At 38.0% G+C, this 21,182-nt stretch overlaps 1 protein-coding gene across 5 annotated transcripts in view; it reads right to left on the bottom strand.

Annotated features, from left to right (window-relative positions):
• The window catches only part of B3GLCT (beta 3-glucosyltransferase), a 126,277-nt gene that overhangs the window by 34,148 nt on the left and 70,947 nt on the right, over window positions 1–21,182 (bottom strand). For all 5 annotated transcript variants that reach the window (XM_072719946.1, XM_072719949.1, XM_072719945.1 and 2 more), the window contains 3 exons: window positions 20,525–20,594; window positions 13,232–13,345; window positions 10,404–10,503 (listed from right to left, as the gene is read on the bottom strand). In XM_072719946.1, the coding sequence (XP_072576047.1) occupies window positions 10,404–10,503; window positions 13,232–13,345; window positions 20,525–20,594 (284 nt within the window). The remainder of the gene's footprint in view (window positions 1–10,403; window positions 10,504–13,231; window positions 13,346–20,524; window positions 20,595–21,182) is intronic.

Genomic DNA, 21,182 nt, shown 5'->3' with positions numbered 1-21,182 from the left:
ATTGTGCAAAACCTTGCATTTCAATGTAGTCCCAATAATTTATTTTTACTTTTGTTTTCCTTGTCTTAGGAGACATACCTAGAAAAAATGTTACTATGGTTGATGTCAGAGAAATTATTGCCTGTGCCTCTATAGATTTTTATGGTTTCAGGTTTCACGTTTAGGTCTTTAATTCATTTTGAGTTCATTTTTGTGTAGGGTATTAGGAAACAGTCTATTTTCCTTGTTTTAAATGTAGCTGTTCAGTTTTCCCAGGATCATTTATTAAAAAGACTATCTTTTCCCCATTGTACATTCTTTCCTCCTTTGTCATAGATTGACCATATTAATGGGGGTTTATTTCTGGGATCTCTAACCTTTTCCACTGATCTATGTGTCAGTCTTTGCATCAGTACCATACAGTTTTGACTACTACAGCTTTGTAATATATCTTGAAATCTAAAATTCTGGTACCTCCAGCTTTGTTCTTTTTTTTTTTTTTTAAGATTTTATTTTTTATTTATTTAAGAGAAAGTGAGAGAGAGAGAGAGAATATGAGTGGGTAAAGGGGCAGGGGAGAGAGAGAAGCCAACTCCCTGCTGAGCAGGGAGCCTGATGTGGGGCTCGGCCCCAGGACCCTGGGATCATGACCTGAACTGAACACAGATGCTTAACTGACTGAGCCACCCAAGTGCCCCTAGCTTTTTTTTTTTTTTTTAAATCAGCATTGCTTTGGCTACTGTGGTTCTATATAAATTATAGGATTATTCTAATTTTAAGAAAAATGCTGCTGATATTTTGATAGGGATTGCATTGAATCTGTAGATTGCTTTGGGTAACAGGACACTTTGACAATATTCTGATCCATGAGGATGGAATAACTTTCCATTTGTTTATGTTATCTTCAAATTCTTTCATCAGTGTTTTCTTGTTTTCAGAGTACAGGTCTTTGACCTCTTTGGTTAAGTTAATTCCTAGGTATTTTATTCTTTTTGGTGAAATTTTAAGTTCTGTATTCTTAATTTCTCTTTCTGTGATGTTGTTGTTAGTGTATAGAAACACTACCAATTCCTGGGTATCAATTTTGAATCTTGCAACTTTAGTGAATTCATTTATTTTAGTAGGGTTTTTTTGGCAGAATATTTAGGTTTGTCTATGTATAATATCATGTCATCTACAAATAGTGACAGTTGAACTTCTTTACCAATATGGATGCCTCTTATTTCTTGTCTGACTACTGTGACTAGTACTATGATGAATAAAAGTAGCAAAGAGTGGACTATTCTTGTGTTGTTTTTGATCTTAGGGGAAAAGCTCTGTTTTTCATCATTTGAGGATTATCTGTGTGTTTTTCATTTATGGCCTTTATTATGTTTGGGTTTAGAAGGAACATACTTATTTTGTTGAGAGTTTTTTCATGAATGGAATCTTGTCAAATACTTTTTATGCATCTATTGAGATGACTATATTATTTATCTTTTGCCTTGTTAGAATAATGATTTTTTAAAAATCCAGATGAAATTCTACTCTAATCTACTATGGATTTTGTTTTTTAACATTTTATTAGGAAATAACATCAAGATTACAGAAAAATTCCAGGGATGCCTGGATAGCTCAGCAGTTGAGCATCTGCCTTTGGCTCAGGGCATTTTCCTGGAGTCCAGGGATGGAGTCCCACATCGGGCTCCCTGCATGGAGCCTGCTTCTTCCTCTGCCTATGTCTCTGCCTCTCTCTGTGTGTCTCTCAGGAATAAATAAATAAAATCTTAAAAAAAAAAAAAAAGATGATAGGGCAGCCCAGGTGGCTCAGTGGTTTAGCACTGCCTTTGGTCCAGGGCCTGATCCTGGAGATCCGGGATCGAGTCCCATGTCAGGCTCCCTGCATGGAGCTTGCTTCTCCCTCTGCCTGTGTCTCTGCCTCTCTCTCTCTCTCTCTCTCTCTCTCTCTCTCTCTGTGACTCTCATGAATAAATAAATAAAAATCTTTAAAAAAAAAAAGATACTGTTAAAAAAAATGATAGAAAAATTCCAAGAGTAGTACAATGGAAAGAACTCTCATATATCCTTTATCCAGATTCACCAGTTGTTAACTTTACCCTATTTGCCTTATCATTCTCTCAATCTTTCTCTCTATATAGATATTCATATATCTGTGTATATATGTACATATGTATGTATATATGCACCAATGTGTATGCACATGTGCATATACATGTATATATACATATATTTTCTCTTTTCTAAAATATTGGGAGTAAGCCTCATACATTATATCCCTTTCCCCTAAATACATCAATGTATATCTCCTAAGAACAGGAAAAGTTAAGAACTTCAAGAACTTTAACATTAATAGGGTAATTTTATTAAAAAGCTAAGCCTATACCTATTATATGTTCTAGCCATTCCACTCATAGGTATTTAGCCAAGATAAATGAACATATATCTATACAAAGATATGTACACAAAGGTTCATAGCAGCCTTAATTAGAATTCCAAAATTTAAAACAAATGCTTATATCTAATCTACCACCTATATTCCAATTTTATCAGTTGACCCCGTGTCTATCATAGCACATTTTCCCTCCAGTACAGGATGCAGCCCAGGATCCCTTATTGCATTTATTTTTCATATCACTTTATCCTCCCATAATCTACAATAGTTATTCAGCTTCTCTTTGTCTTTCGGGACACTGGTATTTTAAATAAGAAAAGAACCTCCCCGGTTTTTTAATGGAATGATCATAATCTTGGGTTTATCTGGTGTTTCCTCGTGATAAAGTCCAGCATATACATTCCCAGTCACAGTATTATTTATGTGATGTTGTGTCTGATACATGATGTCCTTCTGTTCTTCACTGGTGGTACTCATTCTGACCAGCCAGTCAATGTTGTTGTCTCGTTTCTCTACTGGACAGTTACTATTTTTCCATTGCTATTTTTTAATTCCAGTGCAATCAATGTAGTGTCATGTTAGTTTCAGGTAACCTAGAAGAAATAAATTCCTAGAAACATACAACCTCCCAGAACTGAATCAGGAAGAAACAGAAAATCTGAACAGACTGATTACCAGCAAGGAAATTGAACACCAACAAACGAAAGTCCAAAACCAGAAGGCTTCACAAAGGTGAATTCTATCAAATATTAAAGAAGAGCTAATACCTATTCTCAATATTCCAAAAAATAGAAGAGGAAGAAAAGCTTTTCTTCCATATTCATTCTATGAGACCAGCATTACTCTGATATCAAAACCGATAAAGACACTACAAAAAAGAACTATAGGTCAGTATACCCAATGAACATAGATGCAAATATCTGCTAGTCTACTATTTGATCTAGTGTATCTTTATTTTGTTACTGAATTATTCATCTCCAGTTGTTTTCTATCTCTGTAGAGGGTCTCTGTAGGACCCTCCACTCATTTCTCTAGTCCAGTGGATACCTTTATGACCATTACTTTAAATTCCTTAGCCATATTATTTATCTCTGTTTCATTTAGCTCTCTTACTGTGATTTTGTCCTACCCATTTGGGACATATTCCTCTGTCTTCTCATTTTGTCTAAGTTTCTGTGTCTATTTCTATGTACTAGGAGACAGTCATAGCTCTTGCTCTTGAAAGTAGTTGCCTTATGAAGAATAGGTCCTGTGGTGCCCTATAGTACAATATCCCCTATTCACCAGAATCTTAAACTTTGGGATGTCTCCTATGTGTGTTGAGTGTGCCCTATTGTTTGGCTAGGCTGCTTTTGCCTTCAGACCAGTTGTCTGCAGTTGCTCTCTTTGTTGCGGCAGGATTTGGCCCCTGTGTTGTTAATGGGCTAGTCTGGGACTGCCGTGGGGATGAGTTGGGTAAGACCAGCTATTCACCAGAGATGCATTAGTATCGGACTGCAGGTCATTCTCCCTGCATCATCCACTGAGAAGCTGTTGGTGGGTGGGGCCCAAAGTCAGACCATATGTCTGCCCCCAGGTTACTGCTGGAGCTGCAGTAGAACTGGTGTGTGTGGTTATCTTACCCTCTCCCAGGGGCAGGAGTCACCCCAGGGTGACCCCCCTTCCTGGGGATGCCTGCACATTTCCAGGCTTGTGGCACCATTCTGGATGCATTCTTGCTGAAGGCTGGTTGGAGGGGATGGGGTGTATAGCGTCAGCAAACTTTGCCCCAGTTTGCTGCGGAAGGAGATATGGTGCTGCTTTAGAGAACTCCTGCCAAGGCCTGGTTGAAGGGGGCAGTCTTCAGAAAAGTATAGGGGTGGGGGAAAAGGGGGCAGGGCTGGGAAGGTGGCAGATGGTTAGCAAACTACATGGAGAGTGTTAGCACTGTGCTGATTGCTACACATGTCCATGTAGGCTAGGGGGTGGGGGAGGGAAATGGTGCCTGCCAGCTCTTTTGTTCTTGGAGAAGTCTCCTAAAGAACCCTGCCCTTCCAGCATATATTCTGAGATAATAAACAAAACTCCTTTCCCTATACCTCAGGTTTTTTAAAACTGCTACTTCTATTCTGTATCTCAGTGGGGCTGTTATGCTATCTCTTTATGAGTGGGAACTCAAGTTTCCTGTGGCCCTCTAGCTCTCCCAGAGCTGAGCCAATGATTTTTTGAAGTTCTAGGTGTTAAGCTCCACTGATTGTAAAAACTGGTAATGTTAATCTCCTTTAGTTTTCAAAGCTAAATATTATAAGGATTTGTCTTCCCAGTGCAGGTCCTGGGAAGGTGCCCAGTGTGGGGTCTGCTCCTCTCCCTTCTCCGTACTTGTAGTGGCCCTCCCATGGACAGTTCCATAGGTCAGCCTGGTTCCTGACTGCTTCTCTGCCCTTTCTACCATTTTTGACATGGCCCCTTTATATTTAGCCATAGAGATTCTGTTCTACCAGTCTTTGGGTCATTTTCTGGATTATTTACACTAATGTAGTTGTTATGTAGGTATTTCCACGGGATGAGGTAAACTTAGGGCCCTCTTCCGCCACCTGCACATCTTATACCTTTCTATTGCTAACTCTGAGACTCTGGGCAGGTACTTTAACACCAGCAAATATCCTTGGCCCTATTAAAACGTAACCCTAGTTTAACATCCATTAATAATTGTTATCTTAATCTTTACTATGATGGTTACAAAGTGATGGCTTTTCCCACTCCATCACTATCTCCACATTTACCAGTCAGAACTTCTCATTATCCTGGAAGCAAGAGTCTACCCACTACGGATGGAATTTTGTCCCTCTCCAAATTTATACATTGAAGCCAGAACCCCCAGTGTGATTATATTTGGAGATGGGGACTCTAAGGAGGTAATCAAAGTTAAATAAGATCATAAGGTAGGAGGACTCTGATCCAACAGATTCAATGACCTTCTAAGAACAGATGCCCCAGAGTTCTCTCTACAGAACACAAAGGACACAGAGATGGTGGCTGCCTTCAAACCAAGAGAAGAGGCCCTGGAAACCTACCCTACCACCACCTGGATCTTGGACCTCCCAGCATCTAGAACTGTGAGAAAAAAAAAAAAATGTCTGTTGTTTTAAACTACCCACTCTATGGTATTTAATATACCATCCTTCCCCCCATTTATTTATCTATTTTCTACTTTTTATAATCATGAACTCACTGATTCCCAATTTTAATGGTTCATAATTCGTTTTTGCCCTTAATTATATGATGTTTGTCCAAGACTTGGCCATTGGGAAACCATTAGAGTTTGTTTCTTTGTCCTCTTAAACTGCACTTTTCTTTTTATACCAGAAAGTAAGGAAGTCTTTAAAAAAAAAAAAAAAAAAAAAAAAAGAATGTTCCAAATGTCTTTATATCTTCTTGCCCAAGCCTTAGAACCTGCTATTTCTCTGCATCAGTGGGGCAGCCAGCACCACAGTTCTGCTCTCTAGTTGGCCAGTGCTACAGGGATATCTGCTTGTAGTCTCCTTTAGGAGAAAGAACTAGGAAACATACAAGTGCACATACATGTACTTTAGAAATCATGAGTCTGACAAAAATTACGAGTTGTTAGAAATTTCTCTACTTCCAATCTACCCCCCATTGACCTGTCCCAATCGATGTCCATATTTCCCTTCTCCCACAGTGAGAACCCCGGCTTCTAATCCCATTTACTCAATCCTCCAGTGTGCCTCCAGTGTACCTAAAATCCTCAGAATGGTTTTACCACACCACTCCAAAAAATAATCAGACCAACTGAAAATTCAGGATTTCTCTGACGTTCCTTACCTCTTCCCACACCTTCTAAATACTGTCTCCCCCATTACTTACATCAGTTGCATTTTTCCTTTGGTGTGATGATGTTTTCATTTGAAACACAGTTGAGTTCATTTGCTTCAGTTTTCTCTCTATCCTTACTGACTTTTCTCCAGTCCTTACTGATTTTCAAATATGTAAAATATGAGCATACTTCCCCAACCCAACTAAGTTAAAAGATAAATTCAGAAGTGTCACACCATCTATCTTCTTCTCCCACCCAACCCTTCTAGAAACCAACTTCATGGTTTACTGGTTCATCTGGCCCTCACTTGTTTTTGTAAAGATAAGGAGACATAGGTATGCTTTATTTCCCTTTCATTCTCACAGAGACTGGCATACTAAATATATTGTGCACTTTGATTTCTATGAGATACCAATAAATGAGAAAAGCATTTAGTACAATTTTTCAAGGAGACAGAATTTTCATTAATTTGATCTTTTTCTCTACCTCATCATGTCTGCATGTATCTTTATTATTTCCTTCCTTGTCTTTTTTTGCATGGGCTTTGTGATTCTTTTCCAACTTTCTGAGTTGGGAATTGATTTTTTTTTATTCTCTTTGGTTTGCCAAATTTTTATCCATCCCTTTATTTTTAGGCTTTGTGAAGGACTGTTTATGTGTCTCTTATATAAAAATAGAGAGTTGGGGTTTGCTTTATGAGCCAATTTGAAAAGTTCTTTGGTGAGTTAAACCCATTTGCATTTAGTGACACGACTGATATTTGATATAATACAGAAATTACTCTAGGTTTTAATTATACATACACTGTTTACTGTATTTCTTTAGTTTTTCCTTTAAAAAAACATTCCGTGTGCTGAGAAAGTTTTTCCCATTATCCTGTATTTAACTTTTTATGCCTTCTTAGGCTTTTTTTCTTATTTAACAGTATTAGATCTGTCAGCTTTACATTGTATCTTTTGAATCCCATCTACTAGGTATACAATAAGCCATGATCTTATTCTACTTCCCCTTTTCTTTACTTCTAAAAATATATATAGATTTTATTTATTCATGAGAGACACACAGAGAGAGGCAGAGACACAGGCAGAGGGAGAAGCAGGATCACCACAGGGAGCCTGATGCCAGACTCCATCCCAGCACTCTGGGATCATGACATGAGCCAAAGGCAGATGCTCAACCACTGGGCCACCCAAATGCTCCTCTTTCCATTTTTTAAAGTTGCATACTTCCTGCTTTGTCAAAACATATTACATTTATATCCTATTCCTCTACCACCTCCCCAACCCTGTTTTTGCTTTACAGTTAAATCTATGTCATGTTCACCATCAGTCCTCTTGCCCAAATTTCATCTGTCTTGTTTGCATGAAGTTCTCTAATATATTCCCCAAGAAGGATGTATGCACATACTACTCCTTTATTTCATGGACATTCATTTTCCATAGCCTTGATACTTAAGAGAATCATAGCTACATATAATATTTGGGATTCAGGGATCCCTGGGTGGCGCAGCGGTTTAGCGCCTGCCTTTGGCCCAGGGCGCGATCCTGGAGACCCGGGATCCAGGTCTTCGCGGGATCGAATCCCACGTCGAGCTCGTGGAGCCTGCTTCTCCCTCTGCCTGTGTCTCTGCCTCTCTCTCTCTCTCTGTGTGACTACCATAAATAAATAAAAAAAAAAAAATTTGTGATTCAGTTTTTTGAGTTTAACACATTCCTCTATTGTTTCCAAACTTGTGTTATTCTGAGAAGTCTGATGCGAGTCTTACTTTCTTGCTCTATAGGTTATTCCATCATTTTGCCTCAAGACTCAGAGGAAGTTATCATCAAAATATAGTAGTTTTACCCAGCTATGTGCAGTTGAAGATCCCAAGTCAATTTTCCATGGCAGCCACTAGGTAGGACCTTTCAACATATACATTAAAGTCCTCTTTTATTTCTGGTAACTTAAGTTTTATTTCTGTTCTTTTGCTTTTTCTTCAATCAGGGACTCCAATTATGCATGTGTTGGACTTCACTGCCTCTTCATTTTAACCACTTTTTTTCTAACCTTTTTAACTACTTGACCCCATTTTCTGGATTGCTTTCCTAATTTTCAGCCATGTCCCTTATTAAATCTTTATTTGAATTTATTTACTTTGGGGTGTTTATTCATAACTCCAGATATGAACTTTCCTTTTTCTCTCTTGTTCTAGTTTTACTTTTTCCCTTTATTGGCCACTTTCTTTTTCCATTTTTTGAATTTTTTTTCTTTTTTAAAGATTTATTTATTTATTTATTTATTTATTTATTTATTTATTTATTTATTTATGATAGATAGATAGATAGATATAGAGAAAGAGAGAGAGGCAGAGACACAGGCAGAGGAAGAAGCAGGCTCCATGCCGGGAGCCCAACGTGGGACTCGATCCCGGGACTCCAGGATCGCACCCTGGGCCAAAGGCAGGCGCCAAACCGCTGAGCCACCCAGAGATCCCCTGAATTTTTTTTCTTAACTAGACTCTATGCCCAATGGAGCCCAAAGTGGGCTTGAGCTCATGACCCTGAGATCAAGATCTGAGCTGAGATCAAGAGTTAGACACTTGACCAACTGAGCCATGCAGGTGTCCCTCCATTTTTGAATTTCCTATCTGCCTCTAACTCTTGCAATTATTCAGCCTCATGACTTAGGAGTAGTCAAAGTTCAAGTGATCAAGAATGATGTCAGAATCTTGCAAAGAAAAGGAGACAAGCTCACACTAAAAAACACATTTATAACCTTATTGGTCAATTATATATTATTGCTGCTAAATAGGAAGAAAATGTGGCAAAACTTTTAATGTAGATTACTGAAGATTGATATACAAATGAACCAAGTGAAGTGGTTACAAATGTAATAATGCTATACAAGATGTTATTATAAAAGACCCTGTTTTTGAAGGTGATTGTGCTCTGCTTAGATGTTCACAGTTATGTCTGGGGTTCACTGATCTGGAATCAGTGTCTGGATAAGTTGATTTATAGTTTTTATCAAATTTGGAAAATATTCCTTTAAATGTTTTGGGATTGAGTCCCACAGTGGGCTCCCTGCTCAGCAGGGAATCTGCTTCTCCTTCTCTCTCTGCCTTTCCCCCTACTCATGCTCTCTCTCATACTCTTTCCCTCAAATAAATAAATAAAATCTAAAATCCCATCCAATAGATTTTTCACCTCAGACAACATAGAGCAGTTCAGTTTTGCTACACCTTCCATGTTCCTTTTTTGAATAAATGGAAGAATTATTAAGCTATAACTAACAGAGCTGGTAATTAAAATAACTAGTTAACACTGCCATTTCTAGGGCAATTTCAATCAACTAACTTTTCTTATTATGGGTTCATTTTCCTGTTGCTTTGCATGTCTGGTAACTTTTGACTGAATGCCAAACATTGTGAATCTTTTTTGGGTTATGGATATTTTGGTATTTCTAGAAATCTTGAGCTTTGTTCTTGGATGCAGACTAGTTACTTGAAAACAATTTATTCTTTTGGGTTCTTTTAAGATTCCTTAGGCAGGACTGGATCAGTACTTACTTAGTCCAGCCTTAGCTGTTTCCCACTATTAAAGCAAAACACTTCTATATGCTCTACCCACTTATGAATCCAGGATTTCCCAGTCTGGCTAGTGAGAACAGGTACTATACTCAGCCCTGTGTGTTGGCCACCATCCCCTCTCATCATTTTGGCTGGTTCTCTCCCTAGCCTCCTACTGGAGGCTCATGCATATGTGTACCAATCAATACTTTACTGAATACTTGAAGGGAGCCCCCCACAGATCTCCAGTGTTCCCCTTCTATGCAGTTCTCCCTCTCTGGTGCTCTGTCTTATAAACTAATGGCCTCAGTCACTCCAGGATCTTGGTGTCATCTCTTCAACTCAAGGTTTGGCCAGGTTCAACCTAGGCTCCCCTTCCTCAGCAGCTATTTACATGTTATTAAGGCAATTAGCTAAGGCTGTCATAGAACCTACTTCCTATGTTTCATATGTCTCATGGGTCATTGTCCTTTGTTCCCTAATGTCCAATGTCTTGTCTTAAAAACCCTCATTTCATGTATTTTGTCCTTTTGGGGGAGTTGTTTCAGATGTGAGGGTAAATCTATTTCCTGTTGGAAAATCTTGGCTAGAAGCAGAAGTACCCATCATAGTTTCTGAATATGAATACATGTAGAATCTAAAGCCACCCTAGGGTGAGAAGGACTCCTTACCTTATTAATGTATCATCATCCACGATGACCAACCATGCTATTTTGTCATAGCTGTGATTCAAAAATTTTTCCAAAATGGCAAATGTCTTTCCACAGTGACCTAGGAAAGGCAAGAAGAAAACTTACAGTGAAATATTTTCTTTAAAATGCATATATAACTCATTTTAGGGGAACCTAAGTGGTACAGGTGGTTAAGCATCTGACTTTTAGTTTCAGCTCAGGTCATGATCTCAGGGTCATGAGATTGAGCCCCACACTGGGCTCTGCACTCAGTGGGGAAACTGAGTTTCTCTCTCTCCCTCTGCCTTCCCCACCACATTATCCCTTTCTCTCTAAAATAAATAAATAAATCTTCTTTAAAAGTTAAAAAAATACATACTTAAATCATTTTAAAACATTTTTTAAAGTTTTAAAAGTAAAATCTTATGTGCTGACACATGCACAAGTAGGAATTTTTAAAATTATCCTTTTATAATTTTTATAGACATAGTGAAGGGGTGGGGACTTAAGAGATCATGAAGTCTAAGCCATTTATTTCACACATGGGGAAATGGGAGGCCCAGAGAGAGAAAGGAGGTCACTTAGATAATCTGAGGTAGAACTAGGACTAGTATCTTCACTCCAAAGTTCTAAGTCTCATAGAAATTACAGAAGCTTGGCACCTTTCCTTAGATATTCTTACTCTGAAAGAACTGTTAGAACCCCAAGCACACATTAATAGGGTAACAGAACAGTAGTACAAAAGGAGGAGATTATACCTTCATTCATTTACTCTGTAAACACTTACTATTAATTTCCCATATGCCAGATACCCTGGCAAGTTCTGCTCTCAAAGCACAGTGTTCTTGGTGGTCAAGAGTTACAGCTCTTTGGATGCCAACAGATAAAGGTCAGTGCTTTAATGGAAGATGCTGGGGCCCAAGATAAGAATACAATGCTTGGAAATAGTACTCAAATCAATAAATAGTAATATACCCCTGATTTCAACAAGATATTTGCTGACACAATAGAGAACAAGCTAATATTAAACCACTCAATTTGACCTTTATTTTCATTTTTCTTGATCTCTTTATGAATTTTTAACCATTATTTGAAAGCCATCTCAAACTCCATTTGGAACAAGGTAGAATATAAATAGCAATAATAATATTAGACTAAACACCAATTAAGAAATCAAATGAGGAATACATGAATGAATGATTTTTAAAGGCAACCTAAATTGAAATCTAAAAAGCAAACTTGGGACACCTGGGTAGCTCAGCTGTTGAGGGTCTGCCTTTGGCTCAGGTCGTGATCTCGGGGTTCTGGGATCAAGTTCCACATCAGCCTCCCACAAGGAGCCTGCCTCTCCCTCTGCCTATGTCTCTGCCTTCTCTCTCTCTGTGTCTCTCATAAATAAATAAAATCTATAAAAAAAAATAAAAAGCAAACTTAATAAAAAAAAAAAAACCTCAATCTAAAATCATTTTTCCAAAGCAAAAGCAATAGACAGACTCAGTAATATATTTAACCTTGTCAGAAGAATTGATAACTACAGGAATGCATATCTAATTCTACATTGTACATTATCAATCAAGGCCTTAGAGACACGTGACCATGAATCAATCCAGATAAATACCTGAGAGAACAAGACAATCAACTTACTACTTCTTTTTCTATTCATAAAAGAGTATGGGGAACCAGAAAACTAAAGAAAAGAATGTGGTGGGAATACTAGAAAAAAATTAAGATAAAAAGCATCTGAAAGTGAAGTGGCCAAATTTCTAGTTTGTTTGTTTTTTTTAAAGATTTTTATTTATTTATTCATGAGAGACACAGAGAGAGAGGCAGAGACACAGGCAGAGGGAGAAGCAGGCTCCATGCAGGGAGCCCAACATGGGACTCGATCCTGAGTCTCCAGGATCATGCCCTGGGCCAAAGGCAGACGCTAAACCGCTGAGCCACCCGGGCTGCCCAAAGTGGCCAAATTTCTACTTCCATTTTTTAAATTTTTATTTTTTTAAGATTTTATTTATTTATTCATGAGAGACGCAGACAGAGGCAGAGACATAGGCAGAGGGAGAAGCAAGCTCCCTGTGGGGAGCCTGATGCAGGACTCAATCCCAAGACTCTGGGATCACAACCTGAGCCAAAGGCAGACACTCAACCACTGAGCCACCCAGATGCCCCTACTTCCATTTTTTTTAAATAAAAAATGTTTTAATTAGAAAACCTGCAATCTGAAGAGAAAAACAGGTATATTACCATCAATTACTAATTAAAATATTAACAAAATACATGAATATCATGGAGCTTATGTCACACATAACCATGTAGAATGTGGGTAAGTGCTACTCAAAAGGTAGGTACAAAATGTGAGACCATAAACTTCATGAGGATAGACACCATAGGCTTCATTCCTATCTTCCCTACTTCCAGGGCTTTGGCAGCTGGCAAACAGCAGTCACAGAACAATCCTGGCTGGGTAAACTACTAAAATTAAATGAGGACAACTTTTGTGTGGGAAGATAATATTAACTTTGGACACTCCATTATGGTCATAATGAATCATTAAGGTATAAAAGGATCCATTAAATAATCCTAATTGTCATGTGCTTGGTCATATCAATATGGCCTAAGAACTTAGAATCTTTTCTTAGTACTTATAAAGCAGCTCTTAATCCAAGAGAATTGGTCCAAATCCATGGGTAAAGATGTTGGGGAGGGGAGGAAGTGACATTTACATAAGGCAAAAATCATACTATTTATAATACATTTCATTTGTATCCTTATTTACTACATTTCAGAATAGACATTTTGAGTAAGAGTAGTATGAATTAAGGACTCACCTCTATCTGTATTGGGAATCCCCAGATCTACTGTAGGAATGGAATTTTCTGCATGATCACTGTAGTATTCAATGAGACTTGCCTGGCCCGCCCAGGTCTGCTTTACAATGGGAACTGAAAAAATAAGAGGAGTGACTGTCACTGACATAGTCATGCAGGGAGGCTTAACATTCTGAAGGGCAGCACAATCACCTATAAAGGAAGAGAACCATTATTTGTTCTTCTCCAGGTGTTTTCACCTGCTAGCTTTTCCTACCCTAAGAAATGTCAGGCTGTTAGTTGATGACAGCACATGAGTGGAACCAACCCTCTTCTTGAGCCATTTTCAATGTACGTTAGAGCCCAACACTTTCCATTCCTGGTGATTCCTCATTCCACGTCCATGTAATGATACATTTTCTAGTCTGTTTATACCGTTGTGCTTAATTTTCCTCTTCCCACCCCCCCATGGGCTATTGCATTTAAAATTCACTACCGGATTTTTAAAATGCTTCTTAGAGGAGTGGGGAATATAATTAGTTCTAAAGAATAGGAATGTTCTGTGTTTCTGGCTGAGATACAAATTTATCTCCCATACAATAGGTGTAGGGAGCTTCTCATACTACACACGTCTGCACTCAATGATTCCAACAGCACCACACAATCCTATCCAGGGCAGGACCCTGAGACCACTGCATATTCTTGTGCTGCACTTCTGAAAAATGTGGAAGAAGAAAGACTGATAACCACTGCAGATTTTTTTACCTCTACCATTAAGAGATAAATTGTTTTAATAAAAGAAACACAAACAACAGAAAACTTCCCCGGTTTTCTGTAATTTAAAGCTATCTTTAAGCATCTCCAGTCTCCACACTTGATCAGAACTCTGCCTGACTACTCTTTGATATTAATTCACCTGACCAAATATCTGCATAATTATTTCTCATATACTTTTTTTAAGCCACTCTCTGTGCATCTCTAAATTTTGAAAAGAGGTTTCTGCTGTTTTAATAGAAAAAAAATTGATCAGCCCTGGCAATTTAAGAATCTGAGTAGAGATTCAGAACACAAGTGAACTAGATCTTCAGGTCAGTATTTAGAGATTTTATCAGATCCTTCATCTTTTTCCTTTTCCTCCAGCCCAAATAAAAACATATACAAAAACTCCCAATGCAATATTACCTCTAAGTGTTTGGCTATGCAAGCCAACAAACTCAGTCAAACTCAGACAGCCTTTGTCTATAAAATACAAAAGTGCACCATTTTATCTATTATTCACTAGCTTTTAAGAAAGACCCATGAATTCTGGACATTTGTTATAATCTAAATTACCTATTTTAACGCACTAAACTTTTAGACCTTAAGACGTACTTCTGCAATCATAAAAAAGCAGAGATTTCTTCATGTCAAAACGGATAAAGGTGCATAAATAACAGATAAGGCTGCTGGGGGAAGGGCAGAAAAAAGAAAAAATAATAATATACTTTCATGTCGTAGCACAATGAAAATCTCCACCTTGGCACTGCAGTGGCAGTTCGCTTTGCATATAACACGCAGGAGGACTTACCCCTGAAAGGGCTCCCTGCAGCTTGCTGCCACTAATTCACTCTTGGGTAAAATGTCCTCCCTTGCATGATGCTGGCAGAAGCTGTGAGGAAATGTCAAGAATCTTCTTCAGTCCCCAGCACTCAGCCATGCAACCTGTGCAAACGTCTGCTTTTACTGTCCTCAGCCTTTATCCTCCAGTTTCTGTTTGCTCTAATAGCTTTATTAAGCAGGGGAGATGTTTATTCTTGGCTGATTTAAATGACATTAAAATCAAGTTGTGAGTGAGTTCTTTGCTGTACCTAACTATTTGCTTTCAGTTTTCGTTTGAAACAGCTGAAACGGAAGTTTCCCTCAAGGTAAGAATTACTGTGCGCCTCGCTCCCCACACCTGGCCCAGTGTCTGGGATGCAATAAGTGTTCAATAAATAGTTGAAGAAGGACTGGCTTTTGCAGAAGTGCTAACAAAAGGCTTAGGGCTATTTTTGGAACTAGTTTAAAGGAAGGTTTTATTCATAAAGGCAATTTGTCATTTGCTACAAGACTGTTGCCACCATTACCAATTGTATAAAAACACACCAGCCATTTTAATAGAGTAAGGTGCTATGATTCTATAATCCCAAAAGCATTCAGCAGTTTTTAATATCTGTCCCCTAATTACTGTAATTCCCAAGGCATTTGTCATATCTGCCAGCTATAAAGAATTTAAAGCTAATGCTAAATCTTCCGGGACAGCAGGTAAAGCCTTTATCTTCATCTGGGGTTGACTCAAAATTACCTAAAACTTTTAAAAGACTAGTGTATTTTACTATTTTATTAACAATGCTTGAATTCTAAGTTGAATTCATTCTATTTGTAAAATATTTTATATTGAGGGACCATGTTCCTAAGGATATTAAACTTCGAGAAAATATTTCAATATAGTTACATGATCTATTATCTCATTTTCAATACAGAGAAGCATACTTTCTACCACCTAATAAAACACTAGTGAATGCCTCTTTCAAGAAGGTCTGCCACAAGATAACTTATAATTGGAGCAAAGTAAAACTTGTACTATTAAAAAAAATACCCCACTGCACAGATGGTATAAATCTTCCACATGGCTTTACAGACTTGAAGCAGGAGGAGATGTGTCTTGCTACAAGGCACAGAACACACATTTTCACCCCTGGTGAGTTTACTTGCAAAAATGATTACATATGAAAATGAAATAGACACAAGCACTGTACAGAAACTACCATGCAATCGAATGTGAATAACTCTTGATTTTAAGAAATCTGCTATTTTCAATTGACAAATAGACCTCTAGTCTATGTATGCATATCAATGACAGAACCCTGGCTGCTCCTCTCTCCACAGGAGAGGGTTAGAAACACACCCTCTGATTTTAAAGATGAGGTATACAGAAGCCTGAAAAGCAACCCTTGGGGCTGATCTAAAACAACATTTTTGGGCAATCAGGAATGTCTTTATCTGTTCAACAGCCAGGAGGAGAACTGAACGAGGCAGCACCTGACTCCCTCCCTCTCCTTAATAATTAATCTGATCACATCATTTGACATAGAGTGTACCCTTCTACCTGGCTGCCTTGTAATCCATTTCATGTCTGAAATAAGCAGACTGCACCACAGTACCTGTAAGCCTCTCTAACCAAAGAGCACCCAGCTACCACAGACTCCTTTCAATAAGTTTGTTCAGATTTGCCTCTTCCAGACAAGATGACTGCTGTAAAGATAACATGGTATTTTGTTTTTTCAGTCTGAAAGGAATAAAGTGTTCATTTTTAGGTGCTCAGGAAGCTGTGAAAAAGGAACTAAATGCTGAGCAAATAGCAATTTTACCTCTTTAATCAGAGGAGACTGCAGCAGGAGAACATCTCACGACCCACCACCACTTGATGAACAAAACTGTGGCTGCCACAAGATACTTGAGAGACGCACAGGAACAGCATGGCAAAATGGTGCAAAAAAAAATTCTTAACATTTTCTGACAGCTCACGTCACACAGTGGAAAAACACATAACCCAAGAGGAAGTGAACGAGCTGAATATTAAAACTCCAGAGACCTTCTCCTTGCTTAAATATGTTACATGCTATGCCTATTTTGCTTTATATAATACTTTTAAAGTTTCTTTAAAATCCTACTAACTGCTTGCATCTCAAGAGTGTGTTGCTATTTCGATGGTGTCAATATGTATTTCCTTCTTAAGCCAAAAGATAGAATATATTTTTGCTGTGTCCTGAGAATACTTTATTTCATTTAAATCAGAATCCAGACATAAAGCAGTTACATAAGCATTTGTTTCACTGTTAGGCAAAAAAGGTACAAGAGGTAAAATCGTTTAATTTTGGAACTTGCCTTTTTATCAATTCTTCATTGAAAATAAAAAAAGAAAAATGAGTTCAATGTATACTTTCCCTTGCCTTGACTGGAGCCTTTAACAGAAGTTCCATCCCTCACTCTCACCCTGGACATGGCCAACATTATAAGGAGCCAGGAATAAGAGGCATTGCTGGGGGTCCTCTGCTGTACCCAGGGGCAGTGCATCCACAATGAGAACCTGCCACCAGATATATAATGAACAGTATAGCCAGCTCTCAGTTTTTCAAAGGTAAAATATACAATCTTATCTTTGGGTTTTTTTCCTTCATTGTCATTTGGCTTTTGTAACTTAAAGTGTTTCTACCACAAAGTGTACAGGGAAAGAAAAAAGAAAAAATCCACCCCGGTTCATGTATTCTGCTTGACTATAGCAGTTACATGTTTGGACAGGGGTGGCAGTCTAAATGCCCAGCTAGGTTTATATTTTAGGTCCTCTGTGATTTCAGTTTCTGGCTATTGCCATTCCTACTGAAAATAAAAAGCCTACTTTCCTACCTTCTGGCCAAGTCAAAAGTGACCTTGAGCCTAGCAGAACGTCAACATGAATATCAAATACCATTTATCAAGTGTTAAGATTGTAATACATCCAAGGAGATTACACTACAGGTCTGCTGTGGCAGAAAGAATTTGGGATTTGGAGCCAGAAAACCTGAGTCCTAGTTCACCTACTCAATAATCTACAAGAACATGGGCCAGTTGTATCTTGTCCCACACTCAGTTTTCTCTACACTACCAAGGGAACAACATTAATTATCACATCATAAGGTACTGTCAACATGAAGGCAGATAATACAACGTATATAAAAAAACACACCAGAAAACGTAAAGAAGATAAGTATAGAAGCAGTTAATGCGGTGTTGTCAATTTAACCGATAGGATTACTGGTTAATTTTCTGGACCATCTGGTGGTTAGACTACCTTCCAAAAGGAGGAGAGGAGCCCAGTGGCCTGGCAGGCTCATTTCCATCAAGCAACATGGACATCAAAGTGCCTAAAATCCTGCTGCCCCAGACTATCTTTGCAAACAAACATCCAAGTTTAAAGACAGCTTGCCACAGAAACCCAACTGTGAAAGCCTCCTAATACCTTTTAATTAAGTCTCAGTCTTCAAAGACCCCAGATCCAAATTCACAGCAGCAAATCAATGCATCCAGCTTTGGGAGGTTTGGTTTTAATGTTCCTAACAGGCTCTTAAGATTTGTAATATTTTACCCACCATTTGCTTCAACGTGGATGGAACTGGAGGGTATTACGCTGAGTGAAGTAAGTCAATTGGAGAAGGACAAACAGTGTATGTTCTCATTCATTTGGGGAATATAAATAATAGTGAAAGGGAATATAAGGGAAGGGAGAAGAAATGTGTGGGAAATATCAGAAAGGGAGACAGAACATAAAGACTCCTAACTCTGGGAAACGAACTAGGGGTAGTGGAAGGGGAGGAGGGCGGGGGGTGGGGGTGAATGGGTGACGGGCACTGAGGGGGGCACTTGACGGGATGAGCACTGGGTGTTATTCTGTATGTTGGTAAATTGAACACCAATAAAAAATAAATTTATTTAAAAAAAAGATGTGTAATTTTTAAAGACGTTTGACTCAAAATTCAAATATAAAAGCGTTTCACAGATATCTAAAATGGTTATCTCAACATTATGCAAATAAAGCAATAAACTAGATCATTCAAAATTACTAAATTAAAATTAGCAAACTTATTTTTCATTTCTGTAGAATTTGAAAAATACAACAGGATTGGTCCCTCATTTTACTGCCTCACCGTAACCTGAAAAAGGTTTCAAAAGAGAAAATACCACCACCATTCTTAACATCATAAAAACAGTCTCTACTCCCAAGTGCAGCTTCAAGATCAAATATATCAATTTGAATACTTCTGCTGTTTGTTAAAAAAAAAAAAGTCCCCTCATTCATTTCCTTTGATGCTTTTTTTATATGTTAAAAATTGTCCCCAAACACCCTTCCAGATTTTAAAATAAGCAAAAGGATATTAAAACTAGGTCAATTTTGTGAATGATGAAAATTGTAACTGCTATATTGATTTCTAATAGTCCTTAGGACTCCTTATATAATGAGTGCATATATTAGGCTGATTTAATAGGACTTGGTACTTTCTGTGACTATTTTAGGTAAACATGAAGGTTTATAGTTATGTACTTTTAAGATACTGTACATCATAACCAGATTTTAATTGATGTCAACATCTTAACACTTCAATCCCAAATCATAATATTATTTTATTTGGAAAATATTCCCCTTTAAAGTTAATTTGTAAGTATTATATTATCAAAAAATTATATAAATGAACGTCCCCCATAGCTCCAATCCCATGAAAACGACAGCTGGTTTAGAAATCTCTTTTACATAAATATCACACTCTTGATGAAATCGACAGTCTTTTCACGGAAAAAAATTAAAATATATGCTAAAATTAGAAAATGCAAAAGACTGTCTAATTTTCAATTTGAGAAAAGTGCAGCTTGAAATAAGGCGAAAAAAGAAAGAAATTATGTCTACTTATATTTAGGATGGGCTTTTTTTTTTTACATTATCACCATAACTTAGTAGAATTCTGTAATGACACCAAAAACTTGAATAAAAACATTCATCTGCACGCCAAGATTTCCTTAAGGGACCACTGTGTATAAGCCACCTGTTGCCTTTTCTGCAGTATAATCTACTCATGAGCAAATAGGTATCTTTCAAAGTTCCAATGTGCACATCTGCCATAATGCAAAAAGAAGGATTAGTCTTCAAAGAAAACATCCTTTTTTGGCAGTCTCTCACCTTGAAATCGCTTCTAACATTCTTCATACAATTCAGAGATGGCACATGGACATAACAGGACACTATTCTGCAGAATGGATTGTTATTCATACATCGTGTCCAAGATTGTCACAGCTGCGCTTTCCCATTTCCAATTTAAAACACTGCTCTGGGGGATCCCTGGGTGGCGCAGCGGTTTGGCGCCTGCCTTTGGCCCAGGGCGCGATCCTGGAGACCCGGGATCGAGTCCCACGTCGGGCTCCCGGTGCATGGAGCCTGCTTCTCCCTCTGCCTGTGTCTCTGCCTCTCTTTCTATCTCTCTGTGACTATCATAAATAAATAAAAATTAAAAAAAAAAAAAAAAAAAAAAAACACTGCTCTGAACAGTATTCAGAAGGGCTAGGGCCACTCATGTTTTGATACAAATGGTCCCTTCTAATTGATCTTGGTGATTGAAGTGGTACAATGAGGAATACTAACTAAGTAACTGCTTTCATTTCAACAATATATGTATCATTATCACTTGAGTTCCTATCTGGTTTGTACTTTTTTAAAAAAGGCAGTTGGTATTTTAAAAGCTCAACAGAAATGAGTAACACAAAACATACTTCTATCACCATGAAATTTCTTGCACGTTTTTACTGCAAAAAATATATCCTCTTTCTTCACTGGATTTCCCTAGAAAACAAGAAAACATATATGAGTCTATGTCATATTAACACCCACATCCACACCCATATTAGATCTCACATACTGTAGGGGTGACATTTCCCAATGTCAAGGACATCAAATCTGTTTCCAAGATTAAGTTTTAAGCAAAAACAGGAACTGTTGTTAGGCTGACAAGGCCTCGGACATCAGCCAGACTTGGGCCCAAATCCCAGCCCTGCCCTGTACACACTGTGTCATCCAGACAACATTCTTCAGCTCTTGACTTCAGTCTGCTCATTTAGAAAATGGTCAGAATAGCCACCATTGAAGCTGCTTTTATTACTACATTTTTTTTTTTTTAGCACATTATAATTGCCCAGTAAATGTTAGTCACCTTCCCCTCCTCTTCCCAGCTGTTGAAGATTTTGACAAGGGGAGAGAACCAGGGGATGTTTCAGTGTAAAACAGGAGCAGACTCCCTTTTGTGGGGCCAGTCTTACTTTGATGTTGAAAGTATTTCTATGGCTCCTTTATTGTCTACCCAAGTCTAGCCTACAGTAACATTCTATTTTCTGACAAAAATAGATTATTTCAAACATTTGGGTGCAGGGCAAT

This window comes from Vulpes vulpes, chromosome 9 (assembly GCF_048418805.1).
Source record: "Vulpes vulpes isolate BD-2025 chromosome 9, VulVul3, whole genome shotgun sequence".
Taxonomy (NCBI): domain Eukaryota; kingdom Metazoa; phylum Chordata; class Mammalia; order Carnivora; family Canidae; genus Vulpes; species Vulpes vulpes.
The sequence above is the reverse complement of the archived record's forward strand: the minus strand, read 5'-3'. Positions and strand labels throughout refer to the sequence as shown.